This window comes from Schistocerca piceifrons, chromosome 8 (genome assembly GCF_021461385.2).
Source record: "Schistocerca piceifrons isolate TAMUIC-IGC-003096 chromosome 8, iqSchPice1.1, whole genome shotgun sequence".
NCBI classification, from domain to species: Eukaryota; Metazoa; Arthropoda; class Insecta; order Orthoptera; family Acrididae; genus Schistocerca; species Schistocerca piceifrons.
This window is the reverse complement of record NC_060145.1, coordinates 328,916,576-328,937,245: the sequence shown is the minus strand read 5'-3', so window position 1 is coordinate 328,937,245 and position 20,670 is coordinate 328,916,576. Positions and strand designations below refer to the sequence as shown.

General features: G+C 38.5%; 1 protein-coding gene across 1 annotated transcript in view; it reads left to right on the top strand.

Moving 5' to 3' along the window:
• LOC124711806 (ankyrin-1) overlaps nt 1–20,670 on the top strand; it is a 150,749-nt gene that overhangs the window by 6,777 nt on the left and 123,302 nt on the right. The window contains exon 3 of the mRNA XM_047242029.1: nt 10,778–10,938. Within this exon, the coding sequence (XP_047097985.1) occupies nt 10,778–10,938 (161 nt within the window). The remainder of the gene's footprint in view (nt 1–10,777; nt 10,939–20,670) is intronic.

Below are 20,670 nucleotides of genomic sequence, written 5' to 3'. Positions count from 1 at the left end.
TACAGGAAGTACTCAGAAAATAGAATCTGGCATGGACATAAAGGGAAGCTTACACCTCACTTATGTCAGCCATGGATCTAACAAATAACAACTCAATACCCCAATGGAAAATAAATTTTTACTCTGTGAAACAGTGTGTTTTCTGGTGGGACTTTGACGTTTTTAAAGCTGTGGCTAAATGAAGGTTAGCCTTAACCAAACACCATAGGTAACAGACACTGCAACAATTCCTGGAGTACAGCATTCAGTTCCAAAAACATCCTATGCAGTTGTTATTCTGTGACCTGTTGATTTAAAATGTGTAGATAAAAATTCCATGTCAAGATTGCAAATTGCCTTTACTGATTACCAGTTTCAGCTCATAACCAATCCATCTTAATCTAAAATGGTGTTCAGTGTGTGCCACTCTTCACACTTCATCATATTTTTTAGAGCTAAGTGACCCTAGTTAAATAATAAATATTAAAGTGAAAATCTTAGTTGGTTATGTAAATTGACAGTGTTAATTACTATCAAATGTTGTTATACTGCTCATTTTGCCATACATATGTACAATGATCATTGTGTCAGAATGATTGGATGTAAACAAGATATCATTTTTAATATTCATATCAGGAGCAAGGAAGTATCTGTGTGACATCTATCATGGGAGAAGTTTAAGTTTAACGTTCCTGACGTAATGGTAGTACTACTGATCGTTCTAAAGAATTGATGTAATATGTTCAGTTCATGGAAAAAATAAAGTATGAGTAAACTGAAACAGTGTCAAAGGATTCTGAAGTAGAACTGCAGTGAATTTGAAATGAAAAAATAGGTAATTCAAATTTTCGAGCTGATTTTGTGCACACCTGCCCTTAAGGGCATTTGTGTCTAAGGGTAACAAGTAGACGTTGTTGTAAAGCAAGAAAATTACAGCTGGAATTTTAAGCTAAACTAATTGCTGATAAATTTGTGTTTCAATAGAACAGCAGAAGAATGAAGTATTTTCCAGATAGATAAAGCAGAGAAAGTCTTGATCATACAGTGTATGTAAACTTCATGTTGATTTTCAGTAATAATAAATACAAATTTAAAAATTCTTTTCAAAGAAGAAAACCAGGATCATGGGACATTTTTTTATCTGGTTAGCCATATGCATTAAACAAGATTGTAAATAAGGCCATCTGTGACTCTCACTACATAAATCATATCATAAATAAGTACAGTATGATGGATTTTAGTGCAGCTAATTAAGAATAAGTACATCACCCAAGAGATGAATCATAAATGGAGAGGGGGAGAGAAAGAGAGTGGGAGAGAAAGAGAGAGAGAGAGAGAGAGAGAGAAAGAGAGAGAGAGAGAGAGAGATAGAGAGAGAGAGAGAGAGAGAGATTCCGTATCGAGAAGTCATTGGTAGTTCCATTTGTCAACCAAACCAAATTTTCCCTACACTACAGAAAGATGAGGCATTTTATTTTATAAATAGCTGTAGTATGCCTCACTTGCAGGCAGTCAAGAGAATTATATAGTGTCTCTAAGAAGTAAAAGACATGGCACCACCACTCTCAAAAGAACAACAACACCATATCATTGAATACTGAGATGTAAATTATGCCAAAATTAGTAAAGGAACAACCTCCAAATTATTATGTCATCTTTGAGGCATGCTTCCAGGCTATCAGTATTCAAGAATCAACTCACCAAAATGATTTTTACTTAAATCATGGCCGAGCAAGGTGGGGCAGTGGTTAGCACACTGGACTCGCATTCGGGAGGATGATGGTTCAATCCCATGTCCGGCCATCTTGATTTAGGTTTTCCGTGGTTTCCCTAAATCGCTCCAGGCAAATACCGGGATGGTTCCTTTGAAAGGGCACGGCCGACTTCCTTCCCCGTCCTTCCCTAATCCGATGAGACCGATGACCTCGCTGTCTGATCTCCTCCCCCAAACAACCCAACCCTACTTAAATCATGTGGAGCATCAATTTGCAACAAGCATCCACCAATCTTATTTCTGACAATGGGGTTTATAGCACTAACCTCAGAATATCAAGAAGCATGTTGGCTGCAAAGGTTAATGAAAGACATATTTTAATACTACTCTGATCTTCAATGTGACAATAAAGGACCTGTCATGAACCACCAACTGGTGAACTTATGGCTGTCAGCAAGCTTTATTTTGTTAGAAAGAAAATTGAATAATAGGAGTTTTGTTGTATTTAAAGAGAGAAGAACAGGACAAACGGTCAGCTGTGGCGTTGTGAAAGTATCTATCCCCGTATTTGCCTGAAGATATTTAGAAAAACGACAGAAAACTCTATTTGTGTTGAGTCTCGTCGCACGCAAATCTGAGGCTAGCGCTGCAACAAACACACCACATCTTTTGGTTAATTAACATACAATTCTCTTGTATTTGTACATACTTGGAACAAGTTAGGTTAACAACATAAAAAAAATACACTGTTTATTTACTCTCTTCATGCTTTTCACTAGCCAGAACCACACACAGTAGCAGATGTTTTAAGACACCATGGAAGTTTGTTTTCTTGGCTAATTTCAACTCTGTTATGTCGTACAATACCCAGTTTTGGACTAAGTGTGGCATTAACATGTTCCTTCTTCTGGTAAGGTTATCTAGATCTACATTTACACTCCTTAAACCACTGTGAAATGCATGATAATGTGTACATGAAATACTTATCATATGTGTCCATGTGTTTGCCAATTCAGGTTTATCAGTATTCTTGTTACACTCTCCTGGGGTCTCCAAACCTGACATCATTCATGCTGCCTTTCTTTGTATACAATTAATATCCTTTGTTAGATGTGTTTGGTATGGGTCCCACATGCACTTACAGTATTCTGGCTTATGATGCATGAATGTTGTATACCATTCTTCTTTGTAGACTGCATGCATTTCCTCAGTATCCTACCAAGGAACTGAAGTCTATCTCCTGATTTGGACCTATGTAGTCTCCTGGCTTATGTGCAACTGAACCTATGTAGGAAAGCGCTGGCAGGTCGATAGACACACAAACAAACACAAACATACACACAAAATTCAAGCTTTCGCAACAAACTGTTGCCTCATCAGGAAAGAGGGAAGGAGAGGGAAAGACGGAAGGAAGTGGGTTTTAAGGGTGAGGGTAAGGAGTCATTCCAATCCCAGGAGCGGAAAGACTTACCTTAGGGGGAAAAAAGGACAGGTATACACTCGCGCACACACACACATATCCATCCACACATACACACACAAGCAGACATATTTATTGTCTTTAAAAAAAAAGGACAGGTATACACTCGCACACACACACATATCCATCCACACATACAGACACAAGCAGACATATTTATTGTCTTTAAATATGTCTGCTTGTGTCTGTATGTGTGGATGGATATGTGTGTGTGTGCGAGTGTATACCTGTCCTTTTTTCCCCCTAAGGTAAGTCTTTCCGCTCCTGGGATTGGAATGACTCCTTACCCTCACCCTTAAAACCCACTTCCTTCCGTCTTTCCCTCTCCCTCCCTCTTTTCTGATGAGGCAACAGTTTGTTGCGAAAGCTTGAATTTTGTGTGTATGTTTGTGTTTGTTTGTGTGTCTATCGACCTGCCAGCGCTTTCGTTCGGTAAGTCACCTCATCTTTGTTTTTATATATAATTTTTCCCACGTGGAATGTTTCCCTCTATTATATTGAACCTATGTAGGATTTGATTTCATTTCCCCACAGATTGTTACATCTGGATATTTGTGGGAGTGGACTCCAGTTGTATCTCATTTATGTATTAGTCATAAGATGTTGTGTTTTTGTATTTTCTAATGTGCAAAATTTAAGCATCTGACTGCAAATAATATATTGTACAAGTCACAGTTAGGGTTCCTTAACAATTCTGATATAAAGAAGACTATGTACACGTACAGTGAGAATGTATTTAATTCATTAGATAACAAATTAGAGGCTACTGGCATTTCCTGTGACCTGTTAAAAGCCTTTGACAGTGTGAATTGCAGCATTCTCTTAAGTGAATTAGAATATTATGTTGGCACTAGCAGTGCTGTGAAATTGTTGGAGTCTTACCTAGCTAACAGAAAACAATGTGTGTCATTATGAAATGCCTGTGGAGTAAGCAGTTATTCTTCATCTGATTGGAAATTATAATTACGTGTGACGTTCCTCAAGATTCCTTCTTGGGTTTGTTGCCTTTTCTTGTGTACATTAATGACCTCTCTTCTGTTACGTTGCCAGATGCAATGTTCGTTTTGTCTACAGAAGATAAAAACATTGCAATAAATAGCAAGTCAAGTAGAAATTTAGAAATGGCTGCTAATTAAATTTTCACTGACAATTAGTAAATGATTTAAAGCCAATTCACTCTCATTAAACTTTGGAAAGACCCACAGTATTGCAGCTCAGAACCTGTAGGAGATTTCCTTTCAGCGTGTGTATAACGTATGAAGACGTGCAGGTAGAAGAGGTTGACAGTGTTAAATTTCTGCAATTAGGATTTGATAATAAATTCAGTTATTTTTAACAGTACTTGGTTACAGCAGTTGAGGTTAGTCATTTTATGTATGATCAATTTATTAAAAGTGCATAACAATGTTTCATTCTGATGGTGTGTTAATTCTGTAAATAGTAGCAATTCCAATTTATTGTAATGTATTCTTGTATCTACATTTTTTGTGTTACATACTTTATGACATGTTCCACACCCACAAGAATCGTCTCATTTTTGGGTCCATGAAATGAAAGCTGAATCTACTCTAATCTTACATTTCTGATATTTAAGCCAAGTTGTCAATCATTGAACCACTTTGAAATCTTGTCCAGATCTGCCTGAGCATTTGTGCAAGTTTTTTGGGTAGTACTTCATATGACTGTATCGTAGACAGAAAAGGCCACTATTAACATTGTCTGCCAGGTCTTTAACATACAGCATGAACAATAAGTGTCCCAACAAACCTCCCCATAAAACACCTGAAGCTGTTACTGTACCTGTTGATGACTCTCCATCCAAGTTAACATGCTATGCTTTCCCTATTGAAAAATCTTCCATCCAGTCACAAATTTCTTTTGATACCGCATATGATTATACTTTCATTAATAGGCATTAATATGGTTCCTATCAAGTCAAATTTTGTTCGAAGTCAAAATATACCATATCTAGCTGATTGCTCTGATCTGTGGCTTTCAGTATGTCATATGAGGAAAGCACAAGTTAGGTTTTTCATGACTGATGTTTCCGGAATCCATACTATTTCAAACACTGCATTAAGTTCAAGCTCAGAATATGTTCTGTAACATCGTACAACATAAGTGTGAGGACTAGCCTCAAACTGTACATTGGGCAATCAGTAAAGGAAGTCAAAGAAAAATTTGGAGTAGGAATTAAAGTTCAAGGAGAAGAAATAAAAACTTTGAGGTTTGTTGATGACACTGTAATTCTTTTAGAGACAGCAAAGGACTTGAAAAAGCAATTGAACAGAATAGACAGTTTCTTGAAGGGAGGATATAGATGAACATAAAAAGGCAAAACAAGGGTAATGGAATGTAGTTGTATTAAATCAGTTGATTTTGAGAAAATTAGATTAGGATTAGCAGATGAGGTTTTCTATTTGGGCAGCAAAATAACTGATGATGATTGAAGTAGAGAGGATATAAAATGCAGACTAGCAATGGCAAGATAAGTGTTTCTGAGGAAGAGAAATTATTTAACATCAAATAAAGATTTAAGTGTGAACATGTCTTTTCTGAGGGTATTTGTCTGGAAGTAGCTATGTATGGAAGTGAAATATGCTCGATAAATAGTTTAGAAAAGAAGAGAATAGAGTCTTCAGAAATGTGGTGGTACGAATACAGTAAGCAGACTGAGAAGGTTGCAGTAGTTATTCAAAGATGAAGAGGCTTGCACAGGATAGAGTAGTGTGGAGAGCTTCAGCAAACCATTCTTCAGACTGAAAAAACGAACAACAGTCTCCAAAAGATAAAAATGATGTATCTTTAGAATTTAGCATGTGACATGATGAAACAGTAGTTCTTTCTCCCAAGTCCAAGAGCATTGATGAAAATAATGCTCTTAACATTCTGACAGTTCCAACTTAGACAGTTAAAGTGTATGCTATTCTGATATGCCACATGCAGATGAGTGCTCATTTGAGAATGAAAACAGTGATAAAATATTTATGTTGCTGCAAATCAATATTTGGTCTATGATAAATAAACTGTTAGAATTAGAACATTTTTGTGACATGAAGGATGTAGCTGTGATTTATGTATCAGAACACTGGCTAACAGAAAATCAAATAGACAGTTTTGTTCCTCAAGGATATTTTGTAGTTGACATAATGTGCAGGAGACAGAAATAATGGAGGCGCTAGAGTTTACATCAAACATGATATACCGTTTTCAAAACTGGATATCACGCAACACTGTTGAGAAATAAATACCAAGACTGATTGAAGAAAATATAATAATAGTTAGCTTGTATAGGTCTCCAAACAAAGATATAAATGTTTTTTGGTTAATCTGAATTATTGGTTAAGAGACTTTTTAAGATTAAAACCAAGTTTGTAATTTGTGGGGATTTTAACATTCAAATGGGAGATTCAAAGCAACAAAACTGCAGAACATTTTTTAATATTTTCAGATCCTTAAACTTGTATCACACAAACAAATGACCTATTCGCAGTAATGCTTGTCTAGATAATATTGTTGTTAACTTACATATAGTGCATATGTGACTAGCCTGGCTGATGGAAATGTTATGGACCATGATTTATTGGTTTTAACATTTTATCATAAGCACCCAACTTATTCCAATAAATTTTGTGTGCCATGCCATGATAAAGAGCATGTTATGTTATTTATTGACAAGTTAATGAACACAAATTGGGACTCTGTATTTGAGTGTTGAACAGGAAAAGCTGGAGTTGGAAACATTTTGATAACCTTTTAAAAAATATAGTGTTTTATGGTATTCTTTTCCCCCATTAATTAGTTCCTCAGGTAAATGTAAAAATAAACAGCAAGTATACAAAAGAGTTGGCAGAAATAAGAGAATAATGCTCATAGTGTATAAAGTATATAAAAGTGAAGATAATTTAGACTGAGTGGAGGTAATGTTTACTTTAGAAGTAAAAAAGTATTTTTTAATACTAAGTTCATACAAGCCAGAAAAACAGCATGTGAAAGGTACATGGGAGGTTCTCCAAATAAGTGTAAGGTTGCATGGGAAATAATTATTCCAACTGAGTATATCAAGCTCTGCTTGATCCAGGAGAATTAAATGACTACTTTCAGTCAGAGAACCTGGAGACAAGTTAAGCCCACAGCCACATCTGCAAGGGATTTGCTTGGTCCCCAGCTGTCTGTAGGGCCTATCTTTTATTTGTATAAAATGATACCTGATGAGGTCTGTAAAACTGTTACTAAATTATGTAATTCCAAAAGTAGGGACTGCCACTGGATGTCTAATTATGTTATTAAAAGATCAGTTTAGTTGATAAGTAGGCCACCAAGCTTCATTTTAATAAATGTTTAGAGTATGGAGATTTTCCAGATTCACCCTAAATCTCAAAAAATGGTGATAAATGACTTCTGCAGTACTGTTGACCTGTTTCTGTTGTGCCAATACTCACAAAAATGCCGGAATCCATCATGTGCATTCAATTAAGCAATTATAATGGAAGGAAACATTCCACGTGGGAAAAATTATATATAAAAACAAAGATGAGGTGACTTACCGAACAAAAGCGCTGGCAGGTCGATAGACACACAAACAAACACAAACATACACACAAAATTCAAGCTTTTGCAACAAACTGTTGCCTCATCAGGAAAGAGGGAAGGAGAGGGGAAGACGAAAGGAAGTGGGTTTTAAGGGAGAGGGTAAGGAGTCATTCCAATCCCGGGAGCGGAAAGACTTACCTTAGGGGGAAAAAAAGGACAGGTATACACTCGCACACATGCACATATCCATGTGTGGATGGATATATGTGTGTGTGTGCGAGTGTATACCTGTCCTTTTTTCCCCCTAAGGTAAGTCTTTCCGCTCCCGGGATTGGAATGACTCCTTACCCTCTCCCTTAAAACCCACTTCCTTTCGTCTTCCCCTCTCCTTCCCTCTTTCCTGATGAGGCAACAGTTTGTTGCGAAAGCTTGAATTTTGTGTGTATGTTTGTGTTTGTTTGTGTGTCTATCGACCTGGCAGCGCTTTTGTTCGGTAAGTCACCTCATCTTTGTTTTTATATACAATTAAGCAATTATTTTGAAAAGAATGACTTTATTTTCAAAAATCAGTAAGGATTTCGTCTAGGTAAAAATACCACTGCAGCTGTTCTGGAAATTGTTGATCAGAACTTAACAGCTTTCAAAATTGAGGAGATGCCGTCACTTGTGTTATGCGATATACATCAATATTTGCCTGCAGGCCTTTTAACATATTACTAACGAGATAGAGGTGTACACAAATCTAAATTAGCAGTTATTACCTCATACCTCAAGAACAGAAGACAGTTTGCCTCAATAAGGAATAGACATTCCTCCTTATTAAAGATGGTACAAGTGTTCCACTGGGATCTGTCCCTATCCCCTTCTTTTTCATTGTGGCTATTGGTGACCTTCCCCATTGTGCATCACAGTCTGTAATGTAATTTAATTGAATAGATAAAAAATCTACTCATCAAGTGGTGGCAGAACACACACATAAAAGAGGTTCTGTAATCTGTAAAATACGGGAAAGGCAACCACTGACCTGTGGTGGATTGCTGCATGGAGCACAGAAACACACAACGGAAAACATCACACACATTCACACACATAACAACCAGACACCAAAATGCATACTCCTGTGAGCATAGCAGGGCTTGCCACTAATGGCTCTTTGCTTGCTTTATTGAACATGTAACTCTTTCTATTTGTTTTTCAAACAACGGGAAGTCCAGGAAGGAATAACAGCCATACAGAAAGGATAGGTTGCTACTTACCGCACAGAGGAGGCACTGAGTTGCGAACAGACACAATCGAAAAGAATGCTAGAAATGTTCAGCTTTTGGACTAATTCCTTCATCAGAAGTAGAAAACACACACAAACATTCACACAATCTCAAACAAAGTCTGTTAACAAATTTTCAAGAGCTGGCTTTACATGATGACTCTAAGAATATAATACAATCCCATGTGTATTGTTCACATGGGGATTGTGAAGACAAGATGAAGACAAAATTAGAATATTTACTGCACACACAGAGGCATGCAAATAATCATTCTTCTCGTGCTCCATAAGTAAATGAAATGAGAAGAAACCCCAATAAATGGTTCAGTGGGAGGTATCCTTTATCACATACCTCACAGTGGCTTACAGAGCAAAGATGTGGCTGTAGATGTAGAGAAATGGCTACTGTCATCTCTGGGTGCTAAGGTCCAAGTGCAACTACATCCAAGGTGAGCTGTTTTGTTTGCATGGAAGTTTGAGCTTCAGGTGTACCCTTTCGAGAAAATCTTCCCCATTTCCATATTAATGTTTTTGCAGTTCAGTATTGAGATTGTTAATGCGTTTTTCTCAATCATTTGGAAGGAATACTATCAGGATCAAGTATGATTTAAATTGCCCTCTGTCACGGAAGTACAAAATTGTGCTACCCTAACAGAAATGCATTTGTTTCTCATGAAGTGTGAAAAAAGGCTTTAAAAGTAGGTGTAAAAAGCCTTTGAGTCAAAGGAAGAAAGTAAAATAACTAATTCAATTAGTCTTATTATAATCCAATAACTCAGAGGTAATAACGTCAGAAGCATTCAACATAGTCATTGCATGAAAGTTAGCCACCGCTGTTTATTTGATGATTTAAAAATACGAATATTTTGGTATAAACAGGTTGCTTCTATATTTGCTCACATGGTTATTCTTCAGGGGCATTAAATGGATTTAAATACTGAGATTGGAGATGAGAAGTTGACTACAAATTGGATGTTTTATATGAAGAATTGATGAAAATGGGTGTTAATGTCAGTGAGTGAGACAGTTTGGTGCTGAGTAGGAACTTTTTGACAGTCCATGTGAGATTAACTGATGAAAAGATAGATATTGTCAATTGATAGCTTATACTGATTCCTCAAACAGTGCCATGTATTTAGAGATTTGTAACAGAATTTGGATCACTTCCTTGTTCAAAAGTGCCAATACACTGACATGGTATATTACCATAAGTGTCCAAGATGAGCCTGTATGAAACATACCTTGCACCTTTATTGATCTGCATGTGTTGGAAGTGGCAACAAGAACTGGATTACACAGGAGACACTCATAGGTAACACAAACAACAAGTAAAATCAAAATAAGGAATGAATGTATTGGATAACAATAAGAGACTGGTGATCTTAGATGTTTAGTCTCTTCAAGCCTTTAATAAGTAGTGGGGATTAGACAGTATAGATAAGGATGAGATGAAAAGACATGTATGTAAGAAATGAAACACTGGCCATGGCTGTAACATAATTGTTACAGGAAGATTTCATTTTGATCTGAAAAACTGGAAGACGTAAACTGTTATGATTTGCAGTATTTTGCTGCAACGTTTATCTTAAAAGTTAAGTTTATTACGAAATTCACATTTCATGTGTTGCGCTGTTATTACAGTATTACTAGTTATTGCAATAAGTTGCAAATGTCTTATATAGATAGGTATGAAGTGGAATTTTATTATTGTCTGATTGGGCCAGGAGGAGTGATAAGAGTAGTTAATTATTTTAAAAATATAAGACTCACGGTGATTGACGTTTTAAATATATAATTTAATTTGTAGAATGAAAACATTTTATTGGAGCACAACGATGAAGGCTACAACCTACTGCAGAAGTGTGTGGGTCTCAATAATGTGGAAATGGTACGCTGGATTTTGTCACGAAATACAGATGTCAACAGGGGAGCTTGCTCCTTACCATTACATATAGCATGCCTGAAGGGGTGAGTACATTCTGTCATCCAAACATTTCAAAATTACATTTATTTTTCACTCTGTACTGTTGTTTCACAAATGTTATGGTTTTCTTTATGCTGCTCGTGTATATTTTTCATTTCTGCTACCAGTGTGGAACATAGATCTTTTGTGAAACAAAAATTTCCAGGATTACAAATGTTTGGTGTTACTAGCAACTGATGTAAAAATCTATTTATGAGTTGTCAAAATATGTGTTTATGAACAGACGCTGACAAAAAATATTTGCTTTTCAAACTGGAGATTCTTCGATATGGCCAAAGAACAGAAACCTTGTGGGAGATGCTACTGCAGGGAGTAGGTAGGAAAGTCACCTGGGAATGTGAATCCAGAGAGACAGCAATCCAGAATGAGACAAAATCACTGATGAAGTGATACCAACTGATGAGATCAGAAAACCTGAACAATTAAATGTAGAGCAGGAGATAAGGGAGATAAATGCTGAAATATTTCTGCAGTATTACCCACAGTGGAAGCTTAGAGCTAGACTAGCCAACATAGAAACCTGAAGAGTTATTGTATTTCAGTTGGTCTTATATGGTTGTGTCACACATTGCTCTCCTGTTGTCCTACCAGTTACAAGATTGAAGTATACAGTTTATACATTAATTCACAGTGTTGTATAGATACCATTAAGGCCCTCAGAGACGTGGAATGAATCAAGATATATGTCAATGAAAGACAAGGAAATTGTTGAAACTTAATCTGTGTATTGTGCTAAAAGTGAACTATCACTATGATGCATAATGCTATTCATGCTTAGTGCCAGCTGAGATGATACTATCAAAAAAGATGTGCCTCCTAAGTTATACCAGACTATTGCTGTTTATCCAGTGATGGCAGATTAGTATTTACACAATTACAATGTCTTTTCTCAAAGGAAACATTTACCTACATTTATAAATACTGCATACTATTTTACAATACAGCTTTATCGCAAACACTGCTAGCTTGCATGTAGCTAACAGAACTTTAAAATTTCTGAACGTAGATATTCTGATAATTTGTATAAAGAGTGGCTAAAGAGGCAGTGGTCAAGGTGGGTATCAGAACTGGTAGAGAACAGTTTGGGTAATGATTACCATGAAATTAGTACTTTTACACCTAGTGCGGAGCTCAGCAGTGTCACCTGTGATTTAGGCGCTTTGGGTAAGGATCTCAGGGCAAAAAGATTGTGTAATAATAGTAGGAGGTGCAGGTAACAGTTTGGTGGTAACCATAATTATACAACAGAGGTTTACATTAGTAACATCAATGAGAATGCTCCTCACACTAGTGTGAAAATCATGTTAATTCGAAAGTTGAAAAATCACTCGTGAAAGAGGAGGTTCATATGTGGACATGATGGTGCAGTACCCATCTCTCTGTCACATCATATACAGAATGCTTTTGGTAAGGGGCTACTTGCATGGCTAATAACTAGTTTGATCAAAGCAGTATCAAACGTGGAGGGTGCAGTGGTGGGCCCAGGGGAAACATTGCTGACAGTTAAGAATGTCTTTTATTAACTTCAGTACATGAGATAGTGAGAAGACCATGCCTTTTCTTATGTCTCTGGCCTGATGTTGATGAGGCAGTGATGGCTGCTACCCTGGATGCTGAGCTGACAGAAGGCCATGGTCCACCAGTAATCTTTAGAGGCTATGGCCATTGAAGTCTGCATCATGCTACTTTTCTCGGCATCATGGAGGCCTGGTGGACTCTTGCTCTGCTTGTGTCATCACAGGAGTGCATGAAGATGGCTGTGCTCGAGGTACGATTTGCTGCTCTCTGGCAGGAGTTGGACAGCACCTGATGCTGTAGCGCCAAGTCCCACTAGTAACTCACCGTTGATGGTGGGAGACATGGGTGTCAGGTGGGTGAGACCGTGCCACTGGGACCCATGAAGGATGTTGTGCTGGTGGCAGGCATAGCATGGTCTTGAACCCACAATGCTACTGGTGGTGCCCAGTTGTCTTTCTGTCCGGTGTAGCTCTGGCATTGAGGTGGTGGTGGTGGTGGTGGTAGTAGTGCTGCTGGTTTCCAGTGATGAGAAATGATCCTGTGCTTTATTTCAACAAAACCCGGCACCTGGGCACATTGCCCATAACAAGAGACTTGCGCTAGTGTAGTGACATTGCCCTACTGGCTAAACGGTTACCAGTGTGTGGTATAGCTTACTGCTGTGCTCACCTATCCTGGCTTTGCAATCCCCTTGTGTGCCTGTTATTGTGACCCATGTGTCACCACATTGGCAGCTACTGATTCAGGGCTGTTAACACAACACTCCAAGTTGGCTCCCACACTGATTCTCAGCACTTTTGCTAAATACTTATAATTTTTGCTGAAAGACTGGGAAACAGCACTACACTGTCCCACTGCATGGAGAAGACCTGGTCCCTTAGGTCTTGCTCCAACCTGGATCTCTACTGTGATTACCTTTGCCCTTAGTCTGTAAAATGAGAAATTAATACTAAATCAACTAACCTTAATTATTATACTAATTATACTCTTAATTATTATACTCATCCTCAACTTCATAAATCTGTTTATCATCCCTTGCTTGTACTGTTTAATCCCACATCATCTCTTGTTGCCCTACTCACTAACTCAAATGCTACATAACATATGTCACTGCCAGGCATCTTGCCATGCTTATGGCTCAAAAGGAACTTTTAACTGTCCCTTCTACACTTACAAGCTAAACTGACTCTGCTTCTTTTTAAATAATTATCCTTAACATATCAATTTTAATTACTTGGTCTGAATTCATTGAACTCATACACTTGGCATATCATCTGTCTGTATGGTGGTGTCTTAAGCCTTTGTTTTGGAACAACTTTCAGAACTTTGTTCCTGAGGCAACAGTTCTTCTTATGCTTCTCAGGACTACATGCTCCCAAAACTATCTTTGCAAGAAACCACATACAGCACTACCATTCACAATATTTCAACTTAGTCCCACTTATTACTCCCTCCTGTAGCGCTCCTTAAAGACTGAATTTTTTCCAAAATACTTGATTGTCTTGTTTGTCTGCTCACCCAAAATGACTTCCTGATGCCTGCTGGTACTGTATCATGTGAGTTACTCCTTAATGTAGGTGTACATGGTTTAAGTGGTTTGTCTTTTATACTAGATGCACCCTGTGACAGTTCTACACTGGCAGCAGCTTCCTGTCACCGAAGGCTAACTTTAGCATGATGTTCAGTCAGAGTGTTTTCTTTCAGACTTGTGTTGCACCCTTCGTCCACTTAATACTTGTCACTTGCACGCTACTGTGGCTGTGCTGTAAACAGCTTGCTGTATACATCAGCTGCTAGCCCTGAAGGCTGTGACCCAGTTCTTGCGCTTGCACTACATCCTGAACCTCTGGTTTGTGCTCTTCACAGGTTCAGCCCTGTTGGCTTCATTATCCACTTGACGAACTAGTCTCCGCATTCTTTTCTTCCACTCACCCTGCTTCTTAGAAAATATATGTGCCTGTGCAGTTTCTGCCACACTCTCTGCAACACAACTACCAACTACTTCTTGTGTATTCCCTGTAGTGTCTAAAACAACAACATTGTCTGTGGTTCAAGTATGCATGATGCAAAAATCACCAGCATATGCATTTCCCTGTGCATCCAACACAAGTTCTCTGGCCTCAACAAAACAGCTATCACCATCCAACGGAGCAGACTGCACTTATATCACCCACGTTGTCATCCCCACGCTTAATCACTTCAGCATAGCCCACACTCTTGCCTGGGCTTACAGTTACCCGGACTCCACAGTTCCATTAGATATCAGAGCTGGTATTTCTAGATTACTCTTCTTAACTTTAGCAAGTCACTACTCTCTGTGTCACATAAATTCCCAGGAACTTGTACTTTGACACCATCTACCACTAATTTAACCATCCTACTGAAAAAAAATTGTCTAACAAACTAAGACATTCCTCCTACTCTTTACAGAACTGACAGGTTAATTACATCAAAAAGAAAACAAAAAGACTGCACTCACACCACAATGAAGATACTATGCTGTAGGTGGTGGTGTTCTTCCTGCTTTCACCAAATGGCATGGTGACGGGCTTGAAGATCACCTGCTGACACCTGGTGGTAGGGTGTGGTGGCGAGTTGTGGGCCAGTTGGCCCAGTGGAAACTCTGTTGACAGTTGAGAAAGAGTTTTATTGACTTCAATAAATTTTTTGCGTGGCTGGTGTTGACGAGTAGGCAGCAGCTTCCACGCTGGGTGCTGAGCTGGCACTATGTGATGTCAGTGTTGTTGTTGATGGAAGGCCTGTGGTCAGCCAGCAGCCTTTAGAGTCCACAGCTGTTGATATCAGTGATGTGCTACTTTCCTTGGCGTTTTGGAAGTCTGATTGTCTCTCACTCTGCTGGCATCACCTAAGTGGTGTGTGAAGATGGCTGTGTGTGTGGTACAACTCGCTGCCATCTGGCAGGAGTCGGACGTCAACTAGTGTTGTGGCACCAAGTTGCACAAGGAACTCAGTGTTGATGGGAGCAGGCACAGATGGCAGGTTGGTGGGCCTTTGGCACCAAGTCCCTTGAAGGACATAGTGCTGGTGGCAGGCACAGATTGGTCTCAAATCCATGGCTGCTGCTGGTGGTGCCCAGTTACCTCACTATCTCACATAGCTGTGGCATCATGGTTGTGCTGCTGGTTTCCAGCGATGAGAAGGGATCCCCTGTCTCAGTATTCAGACTTGTTTATGTGCCTGTGGCATGCATTTGTTTCACTAAAACCTTGTACCTACTGAAGCTGCCCATAACAGGAGCCTTGCAATGCTACAGTGATATCACCCTGACGGTGAAACAATTACCATTGTCTTGTACAGTTTATATTTACATTTACATCTACACCTACGTGGTTACTCTGCAGTTCACACTTAAGTGCCTGGCAGAGGGTTCATCGAACCATTTTCATATTACTTCTCTACCATTCCACTCTCGAATGGCGCGTGGGAAAAAGGAACACCTAAATCTGAGCTCTGATTTCTCTTATTTTATTATGATGATCATTCCTCCCTATGTAGGTGGGTGTCTACAAAATATTTTCGCATTCAGAAGAGAAAGTTGGTGATTGAAATTTCGCAAGTAGATCTTGCCACAAAGAAAACCGCCTTTCTTTCAGTGACTGCCACCCCAACTTGCGTATCGTATCAGTGAAACTCTCACCCCTATTGCGTAATAACATGAAATGAGCTGTCATTCTTTGCATTTTTTCGATGTCCCCCATCAATCCTACCTGGTAAGGATCCCACACTGCGCAGCAATATTCCAGTAGAGGACGGACAAGTTTAATGTAGGCTGTCTCTTTGGTGGGTTTGTCGCATCTTCTAAGTGTTCTGCCAGCAAAGCGCAGTCTTTATTTCGCCTTCCCCATAATATTATCTATGTGGTCTTTCCAATTTAAGTTGCTCATAATTGTAATTCCTAGGTATTTAGTTGAATTGACAGCCCTTAGATTTGTGCGATTTATCGTATACCCAAAATTTATCGGATTTCTTTTAGTACCCATTTGGATGACCTCGCACTTTTCTTCGATTAGTGCCAATTGCCACTTTTCGCACCATACAGAAATTCTCTCTAGATCGTTTTGTAACTGGAATTGATCGGCTGATGATTTTACTAGATGGTAAATTACAGCGTCATTTGCAAACAATCTCAGGGGGCTGCTCAGATTATCACCTAGATCATGCATGTAAATCAGGAACAGCAGAGGGCCTGTGACACTACCTTGCGGAATGCCAGATGTCACTTCTGTTCTACGTGATGATTTACCGTCTATCACTATGAACTGTGACCTCTCTGAGAGGAAATCATGAATCCAGTCACACAACTAAGATGAAACTCCATATGCACGCAGTTTTATTAATAGTCGCTTGTGAGGAATGGTATCAAAAGCCTTTTTTACTGCTGCGCTTGGCTATTCTAGCTTTGCACCCTACGTACGCGTCTTATTGTCACCCATATGTCTCCCCACTGATGGCTACCAATTCATGGCTGTTAACACAATGCTCCGCAATGGCTTTCTCATTACTTTGGCTCATTGATTTTGCTAAATACGCATAATTTTTGCTCAAAAACATGATAGCGGCATTACAAACCCATCCCAGTGACTTGCAATGTGTTTCCTAGTTCTTTTATGAGTAAATTCATGTGAAGATCAAAGCTAAATAGTTCCAGTTGAAACAGCTACTAACAACACAAAATACTGCAGCTTGGATAAAGATAGGAAATGCTTTTAGTGCCTTCTATCAAAATGTTAGAAGATTATTAATAAACAAGATAAACCTCTTACATCCAAACAGGAAAATGAAAGCATGGTTGGAATTCCAACAGACTTGTTACACTTATCAAAACGCCAAATGAAAATCATTGAAAAGAAACAATTACATGTGATGAAAGAGTGGTGATACATACAGAAAATAGAGTCAAGTCCCAGGTCATTCAGATTAATGAATATTCTATTGAACAGCTCTTTGACTGCTATGAAATAATAGCACTAGCACACCAGAAACACACAAACTTATAGTGTTGACAGTTTACAGTTTACAGGCGATCAGGAGGAAATATCTTAAGCTTCATAAAGCAACTAGAAATGGTTCTAATAGTGTTACACGGAATTAACTGGAAAATACGTGCTTCCAAGGTTCTCAGGTGTACTGCTGGTTGTGGACCTTCAGCCACAACATTTTGGCGCACAACCATTCCACCATCAGGTAATGCAGGTGACGTGAAGTGTTTGCTGCATGCTGTTGATGTTTGTACCCGCTGGTCCATAGTTTGGGCCTCGCCAGCCCTGTGCCATGCTTGTCCAGGGGAGTCTCAGATGCCTTTCACTCTCTGTGTTGCGCATGGTGTCCAGATGTCACGTTCTGGTTTGATGGAACTTAATAATGGCTCGCATGCCTTGCTCAGTTGGAAGCCTATGCCTCTGTTGATTGAATTATCAGTCACACGGATTTCAGTTGATTTTTTGAAAATGCAGATCCAAAATTTATTTGTGGAAAATCATTGTTGTTCCAGGCTTTAATGTTGATTTTCTGTCAGATAATACCAACTGAGAAAATCTAGAATTTTTTGATGTCCAACCTATGTTATTTGCCACAGTAAAATTCCTTACAGTAACAGGACGTAGTGTAACAGCCACTGACAATTTATTTTTAGACCAAACTACTTCCAGAGACTTAAATGTAAGAGTGATAGCCACAGTCTAACATAAGTCTCATTTTTGTTATCCACAGTGATAACAGCACCCCAAATGGTCAGCAAGTAACACTTCTGAATACTATTTTGGTTGAGTGTGAATGCTATCCTGATTTGTACAATAGGAAATCTATATAGTGCCATAAAAATTGACCATAACTACAAAATGACAGCACATTAGTCACTTTATTTTCCTAAGAATCCTGGAAGTTATGAAATGATACATTATACGGCAGCTAATGTACGATTCTCTTGTAACATACAGATATTTACCAGATAATGTCATTGTCTTTTAATCTACATCTACATGGATACTTTGCGAGTTGCACTGAAGTACATGGCAGAAGCTTCATCAAACCAACTTCACAGTAGTTCTCTATTATTTCAGTCTCAAACAGCACATGAAAAAAACAAACATCTGTAGCTTTTTGTGCGGGCTCTGATTTCCTGTATTTTCTTATGATGATCGTTTCTCCCTATGTAGTTCAGCACCAACAAAGTATTTTCTCATTTGGAGGAGAAAGTTGCTGACTGAAATTTTGTGAGAAGACTCCACCGCAATGAAAAATGTCTTTGTTTTAATGATGTCCACCACAAATACTGTATCATGTCAGTGACTCTCTCTCCCCTGTTTCTCAATAATACAAAATGTTCTGCCCTTCTGTGAACTTTCTTCATATACACTGTTAATCCTATCTGCTAAGGATCCCACACTGTGAGAACTGACAAGCGTAGTGCAGGGAGTCTCTTTAGTAGATCTGTTACATCTTCTAAGTGTTCTACCAATAGAATGCAGTATTTGGTTTGCCTTCCTCACAGTATTTTCCATGTGTTCTTTCCAATTTAAGTGTTTCTAATTGTAATTCGTAAGTATTAAGTTGAATTTATGACCTTTAGATTTGGCTGATTTATTGTGTAACTGAAGTTTGACTGATTCCTTTTAGCACTCATGTGGATGACCTCACACTTTTCATTATTTAGAGTCAATTTCCAGGTTTCGCACCATACAGATATCTTTTCTAAATCATTTTGCAATTTGTTTTGATCTTCTGGTGACTTTACTAGACAATAAATGACAGCATCATCTGCAAACAACCTAAGACAGCTGCTCAGATTATCTCCTAAATAGTTTATATAGATAATGAACAGCAGAAGGCCTATAACACTACCTTGGGGAGTGCCAGAAATCACTTCTGTTTTACTCGATGCTTTTCTGTCAGTTACTATGAACTGTGACCTCTGTGGCAAGAAATCATGAGTCCAGTCACATAACTGAGATGATATTCCATAAGCACGCAATTTGACTACAAGCTGCTTGTGAGGTACAGTGTCAAGGGTCTACTGGAAATCTATAAATATGGGAAAATTTGAAATCCCTTGTCAGTAGCACTCAACACATCATGTGAGTGAAGAGTTACTTGTGTTTCATAAGAATGACGTTTCCTAAATCCGTGTTGACTTTGTGTCAATAGACCATTATCTTTGAAGTAATTTGTAATGTTTGAACACACTGTATATTCCAAAATCCTGCTACAAATTGACATTAATGATAAGGGGTACTTTCCAGGTTTTGAGTACAGACCTTTCGTCGAGCGAGTGGTTGTGTATGAAGAAACACTGGAAGACCCAACCTTTTGCAGAAAGGCCTTGTATATCAACCCAACAAAGTGGATTTTTGTTCACTACACTTTCAGCCAAATCAGTGAATTTGGAACATAGGAAATCTATACGGAATGTAATATGTACAGTATTTAATGTACAAAATAAGCCACAACAGCTGTAGCTTAAGAGAAAATGGCAGAGAGATGATGATAAATCGTCAAAAGCAATAAAACTGTTTCCCAACTCAGAAGAACCCATTTCCACAATTGTTGCCAAATTTGAGACACAAGTGGCAAGAATCTTCAGTGCATTTGGTTCAGTAAAAGTATTTACATTTATAAAATTATTCCTGTATTAGAAAGCCGAGTGAAGTGTAAGAATGAATGAATCATTAGACACCATAAAAAATGGTTACGTGTCATGGAGAGTGCCTGTTATAACAGCAGCAGACAACAACAAAAATATAGACTTTGCATGCATGGAATATATGTTTATATTCTCTTTCTTTCAGGATAGTAAGCTGCAAATATACACATATTTGAAAGTAATCACTGGTTGGAGGTGTCACCCTACCAGAGCGATTGTTTGTAGGACTATGAAAGTTCCACTGTATGATATTGGGACTGAGTTCCTCCTGCTGAACCATACAGAGAGATTTAGAGCTACCAGGCTGTCCAGCAGGGTTTACAAGTTTCCCTGGCTTGTCAACAGTGGTGGTTCGTGTGGCAGGTCCTGTATGGGTGGGTTGTGCCATTCCATGCCAATGCACTCATTTACAGTGCTCTGTGTGATGTTCCATCTGATTTCATCGATAATTAATTTACTCACAATCTTTTTACCTCTCTTATTCATATGCATAGCATGAGTTGCATGCAGGTCTCTTTCTATGTTACTGACATTTACC